The 6129-nt window shown below is 67.8% G+C and overlaps 1 protein-coding gene across 1 annotated transcript; it reads left to right on the forward strand.

Moving 5' to 3' along the window:
• Nucleotides 1–682: 682 nt before the first annotated feature.
• Nucleotides 683–4093, forward strand: LOC119140519 (protein phosphatase 1 regulatory subunit 14A-like; the record flags this gene model as incomplete). Its single annotated transcript, XM_037371940.1, has 5 exons — nt 683–733; nt 1001–1264; nt 3439–3519; nt 3630–3662; nt 3986–4093. Coding segments are annotated over exons 1-5 (537 nt in total), but the record flags the coding sequence as incomplete, so codon positions are not given.
• Nucleotides 4094–6129: the final 2036 nt, after the last annotated feature.

Here is a 6129-nt window from a genome sequence, read left to right on the forward strand (position 1 = left end):
ATAGGGGGCTCGCAGGCGCTGTGGGCGCTATAGGGGCTGTAGGGGACTATAGGGGCTATAGGGGCTATAGGGGCTATAGGGTGCTATAGGGTGCTATAGGGCTCACAGGCGCTGTGGGTGCTATAGGGGCTGTAGGGGACTATAGGGGCTGTAGGGGACTATAGGGGCTACAGGGGACTATAGGGGCTATAGGTTGCTATAGGGCTCACAGGCGCTGTGGGTGCTATAGGGGCTGTAGGGGACTATAGGGGCTGTAGGGGACTATAGGGGCTACAGGGGACTATAGGGGCTATAGGTTGCTATAGGGTGCTATAGGGCTCACAGGCGCTGTGGGTGCTATAGGGGCTGTAGGGGACTATAGGGGCTACAGGGGACTATAGGGGCTATAGGGTGCTATAGGGTGCTATAGGGCTCGCAGGCGCTGTGGGTGCTATAGGGGCTGTAGGGGACTATAGGGGCTATAGGGGCTATAGGGGCTATAGGGGCTATAGGGCTCGCAGGCGCTGTGGGTGCTATAGGGGCTATAGGGGCTATAGGGTGCTATAGGGTGCTATAGGGCTCGCAGGCGCTGTGGGTGCTATAGGGGCTGTAGGGGACTATAGGGGCTGTAGGGGACTATAGGGGCTATAGGTTGCTATAGGGTGCTATAGGGCTCACAGGCGCTGTGGGCGCTATAGGGGCTATGGGGGCTATAGGGGCTACAGGGGACTATAGGGGCTATAGGGGCTATAGGGCTCGCAGGCGCTGTGGGCGCTATAGGGGCTGTAGGGGACTATAGGGGCTATAGGGGCTATAGGGGCTATAGGGTGCTATAGGGGCTATAGGGCTCGCAGGCGCTGTGGGCGCTATAGGGTTCGGGGAGCCGCGGGCGCTATAGGGCGCTCTAGGGGGCGGCTATAGGGGGCGGGGGGGCGCTCCCCGCCCCAGCCCCTCTCCGCGGGCCCCCTCCCCCTCCCCCGGCCCCGCCCCTCCCCCCGCCCCCTATAGCCGCCCCCTATAGCCGCCCGCTCCCCGGCGCCGCGTGCCTCAGCGATGGCCGCGGACCGCGTGGGGCGGCGGCAGGGCCGGGGGGGGGTCCCCGCGTGTCGGGGCGTCCCCGCGTGGGGGGGGGTCCCCGTGCCGCCCCCCGCCCCCCCCCCGCAGCCCCGCGCTGCAGCGGCGCCCGGCGCGGGTCACGGTCAAGTACAACCGGCGGGAGCTGCAGCGGCGGCTGGACACGGAGCTCTGGATCGACCGGCGGCTGGCGGAGCTCTACCGGGGGCGGGTACGGGATCTACCGGGGGCGGGTACGGGATCTACCGGGACCGGAACGGGGATCGACCAGGGTACGGGGGGCATCGGGGGTGGGTAGGGGGCTCTACCGGGGGCGGGGAGGGGGGCACCGGGAACGGGAACAGTGCGGGTCCGGTAACGGGATGGGGACCGGGTCCGGTAACGGGAAGCGGGGTCCCGTAACGGGACGGGATGAGTTCAGTAACGGGTTGAGGAGCGGGGACCGGAGAGCTGGTCCCGGGTGGCTACCGCGCCCGGGATGCTCAGCCCTGGCACCGGGGGCGGCTCCGGTACCGGGATGGGTCCGGTAATGGGACGGGTCCTATAACGGGACGGGAACCGGGGACCGGGAGCGGGTCCGGGACCGGGATGGGAACTGGGAACCGGGGACCAGGGTCCGGTAACGGGGCCGGGAGCGGGTCCGGTAACGGGATGGGGACCGGGGACCGGAGCGCTGGTCCCGGCTGGCGCCCGCGCCCGGGATGCTCAGCCCTGGCACCGGGAGCGGCTCCGGGTCCGGTAACGGATCCGGGAGCGGGTCTGGTACTGGGATGGGGACCGGAGACCTGGGTCCGGGAGCGGGTCCGGTACCGGGATGGGGACCGAGCACCGGGATGGGGACCGGGGACCGGAGCGCTGGTCCCGGCTGGCGCCCGCGCCCGGGATGCTCAGCCCTGGCACCGGGAGCGGCTCCGGCTCCGGTACCGGCACCGGTTGGGGAGGACCCGGGGGTGACCCCGGTCCCGCGTGTCCCCACGGTCCCGGTCCCCCGTGGGAACGTCACGGAGGGACCCCGGGGGGGGGGGGGAGGGGGGGGATGGGCAGATGGGAGGCGGCCGATGGGTCGTTGTCCGGGTGGCCACGGGGGTGGGGACACTCGCGGGGGGGTCGGGGACACGCGGGGGGGGGGGGGGTCGGTTGGGGACGCGAGGGGACGCACGGGGGGGGGGGGTCGGCGATACGTGGGGGGCTGTCGGGGACACGTGGGGGGGGTCGGTTGGGGACGCGAGGGGCGCACGGGGGGGTTGGGGACATGCGTGGGGGGGTCAGTTGGGGACACGCGGGGGGGGGCTGGGGACACCCGGGGGTCGGGGACACGCGTGGGGGGTCCATTGGGGACACACGGGGGGTTGGGGACACGCGTGGGGGGGTGTTGGGGACACGGGGGGGGGGTCGGGGACACACAGGGGGTCGGGGACACGCGTGGGTGGGCTGGGGACACGGGGGGGGGTCGGGGACACACAGGGGGTCGGGGACACGCGTGGGGGGGGTCAGTTGGGGACACACGGGGGGGGCTGGGGACACCCGGGGGTCGGGGACACGCGTGGGGGGTCCATTGGGGACACGAGGGGACACACGGGGGGTTGGGGACACGCGTGGGTGGGCTGGGGACACGGAGGGGGGTCGGGGACACACAGGGGGTCGGGGACACGCGTGGGGGGGTCAGTTGGGGACACACGGGGGGGGCTGGGGACACCCGGGGGTCGGGGACACGCGTGGGGGGTCCATTGGGGACACGAGGGGACACACGGGGGGTTGGGGACACGCGTGGGGGGTCCACTGGGGACACGTGTGGGTGGGTTGGGGACACGGGGGGGGTCGGGGACACGCGTGGGGGGTCCATTGGGGACACACGGGGGGTTGGGGACAGGCGTGGGGGGGTGTTGGGGACACGGGGGGGGGGGTCGGGGACACACAGGGGGTTGGGGACACGGGGGGGGTCGGGGACACGCGTGGGGGGTCCATTGGGGACACACGGGGGGTTGGGGACACGTGTGGGGGGGTGTTGGGGACACGGGGGGGGGGTCGGGGACACACAGGGGGTTGGGGACACGCGTGGGGGAGTCGGGGACACGGGGGGAGGGTTGGGGACACTGGGTGGGTTGGGGACCCCCCGGGTGCGTGGGGGTGTTGGGGACACGCGTCACACGTCGGGGGGGTGACACGGGGGGGGCGGGGGGGGGGGGTTGGGGCCACACCGCTGGGGGGTGGCGTGGGGACACCCAGGACCCGCGTGGGGAGGGCATGGAGATCCCCGTCCCCCCGCCACAGGCGTGGGGGGGGGGGGGACGGACACGGGTGGCACCTGGTGGCCTTGGGGACACCCAGGGGTCGCCCCCCCCCCCCCCTTTCCCCCCCCCCCCCCCCCCCCCCCCCCCCCGGCAGGAGGGGGAGATGCCGGACGAGGTGAACATCGACGACCTCCTGGAGCTGGAGGCGGATGAGGAGCGAGCCCAGAGGCTCCAGGTGGGATTTTGGGGGTGGGGGGGTGTCACCCCCCTCCCATTTTGAGTAAGGGGGGAGGGGACACGCGTGGCACCCCCCCCACTGACCCCCTCCCCCCCCCATCCATCCAGGGCATCCTGCACTCGTGCACCGGCGACACCGAGGTACGTCCCCACGGGAATGGGGGGGGGGGGGGTGTCGGGTGACCCTGGGGGAGGGGGGGGTCACGCGTGGGGTGGTGACACGAGTGGGGGGGGACACGCTGTCACACACACACACCCCCCCTCCCCCATCCCTGCTCTGGCTGCTCCAACCGGGCTTTAAAAGGGAAAAATATTCGGCTCCGGCGGCTCCCGGGGGGGCCTTTTCCTGCCCGTTTATCTCGGCAGCAGCACGCGGGGGGGGGGGGGGGGGAGGGGGGAGGGGGGGGTGTTAATTAATTTTGGGGGGGTCCCTAATTAACACACCCCCCCCCCACCCCCCCCAGGGCTTCATCCAGGAGCTCCTCGTCCAGCTCAAGGGGCTCCCCAAGCAGCAAGTCCTCCAGCGACCCAGCCCGGAGGACCCCAACCCCCCCCTCCCCGTGACCCCCCCCCCCCGTCCCCGTGCCCCCCCCCCCCCCCCCGTGACCCCCCACCCCCCCCCCAGCGACCCCACTTACTCGTGGGGGGGGGGGGCCCCACTTGCAGCACCCGTAAAGGGGTGCCCCTCCCCCCCCCCAGCACCCGCTGTACAGTATTTAACACCCCCCCCCCCCCCCCAATAAAACCTCACTGCATCACACGGTGGGGGGGTGGGATGTGGTGTGGCCCCCCCCCCCAAAAAAAAAATTTGGGGACCCCCCCCAGCACCTACTGTACCGTATTTAATCCCCCCCCCCTCCTAAATCCTCTGACACCCCCCCCAAATAAAACCTCACTGTGTCACACGGTGGGGGGGTGGGATGTGGTGTGGACCCCCCCAAAAATTTGTGGATCCCCCCCCCCCCCCTTTAAAAAATACTCACACCCCCCCAGCACCACCAGCTCCATATTTAGGCATTGTCCCAGCCCTGGGGGGGGGGGGGGGGGGGCACACGGGGACACCCCCCCCCCACCCCCCCAAGTTGTGCCCCCCCCTCCAAATTGTCTCACTGCAGCGATGATGCTCCGTTCTCAGCTCCCCCCCCCCCCCCCCAGCTGTTTACAGAAGAATCCAGATGTTGGGAACATCTGGCAGGAAGCGCCCCCTCCCCCCCCCCCCGCCCAGTTCCCAGGGGGGGCTCCAGGGATCCTGTTCCCCCCCCCCAAAAAAAAAAAATATTGAGGTGCCACCCCACAAAACCGCTGCTTGAAGCCCCAAAATCACTTTTATTGTGTGGGAATGGGCTAAAATTGGGGGGGGGGGGATACTGGGAGTATCGGGGGGGGGGGGCACTGGGAGTACTGGGGGGCTGTCTGGGGATACGGGGGGGGGGGGGGGCACAACGTGTACCCCAAAAGCTGCCGGGGGTATGGGGGGGGGGGGGGTATGGGGGGGGCCCTGAGCATCCCTTCCTGGGGGGGGAGGGGGGAATATTGGGGGGGGCTGCCCCTCCCCCAACCTCAAGAATGGATCCCTGGGGGTCCCCAAAAACCGATCACGATGCTCTTCATCTGGGGGGGGGATTTTGGGGGGATCCCCCCAGTCCTGGCAGCCCCCCCCCCCCACCTTGGGGCTCCCCCAGCCTGAGCTCAGGAAGGTTTGGGGGGGGGGGGGGGGCTCAGCGGGCTGGGGGGGACACCCCCTCCCCCAACCCCATTCCCTGCACCCCACTGGGGGGGGGGGGGGGGAACCCCCCAACATCCCCCCCCCCCCCCCCGTGCCCCCCAGGAATGCCGGCGGCGCCCCCAACCCCCACGGAGACCCCCCCCCCAAATCTGCACCTCCCCCTACCCCCCCCCCCCCCCGCCTCCAATTCACATTTTGGGGCAAAACCCAGGGATTTCCATCAACGGCCTCGACTCTGAAACAATTATTTACACATTTATTACAATCGCTCTTCCTCGAAACCTCCGGCAGGTGGAAAAAAAAACCAGCCCCCCCCCCCCCCCCCCCCCCCCCCCCCCCCCAAAAAAAAAAATATTCCTGACCGGCTTCCGCAGCTGGTTTTAATTTGAAATCCCTATAAAATAAAATAATAATAAATCATTTTACAAAAAGTTCTGCTTTTTTTTTCTCCCCCTTCCCCCCCCCCCCCCCACCCCCCCCCCCCACACAAAGTGACCCCCGCGTGCTCGGAATGCCGAGGGTGGTGAAAAATCCATTCGAAATTCCACGGAGCGATCAAAATCGCTGGAAAAAAAAAAAATAAAAAAAAAAAATTGGGATTTATTTTCCGCGTGCTGGTGGGGCCAGGTGGTGCCGGCTGCTCCTGAAATTCCCGTTTTTTGCCCCAAAAACGTGGCGGTGGGTTTTCCATTTTCTCTCCGCAACGGGAAAAAAAAAAACAAAACAAAAAAAAAAACCCCAAAAAACCGGCACCGGGAGCTTCCGAGCGCGGATTTGGGGTTTTTTTTTTTTTTTTTTGGAAAATCCCCTTTTCTGGCTGCGAAATCCATACAGCCAAAATAATTTGAGATTAATAATTTAATTTCAAGAATACAAAATATT

This window comes from Falco rusticolus, chromosome 21 (assembly GCF_015220075.1).
Source record: "Falco rusticolus isolate bFalRus1 chromosome 21, bFalRus1.pri, whole genome shotgun sequence".
In the NCBI taxonomy this organism is placed as follows: domain Eukaryota; kingdom Metazoa; phylum Chordata; class Aves; order Falconiformes; family Falconidae; genus Falco; species Falco rusticolus.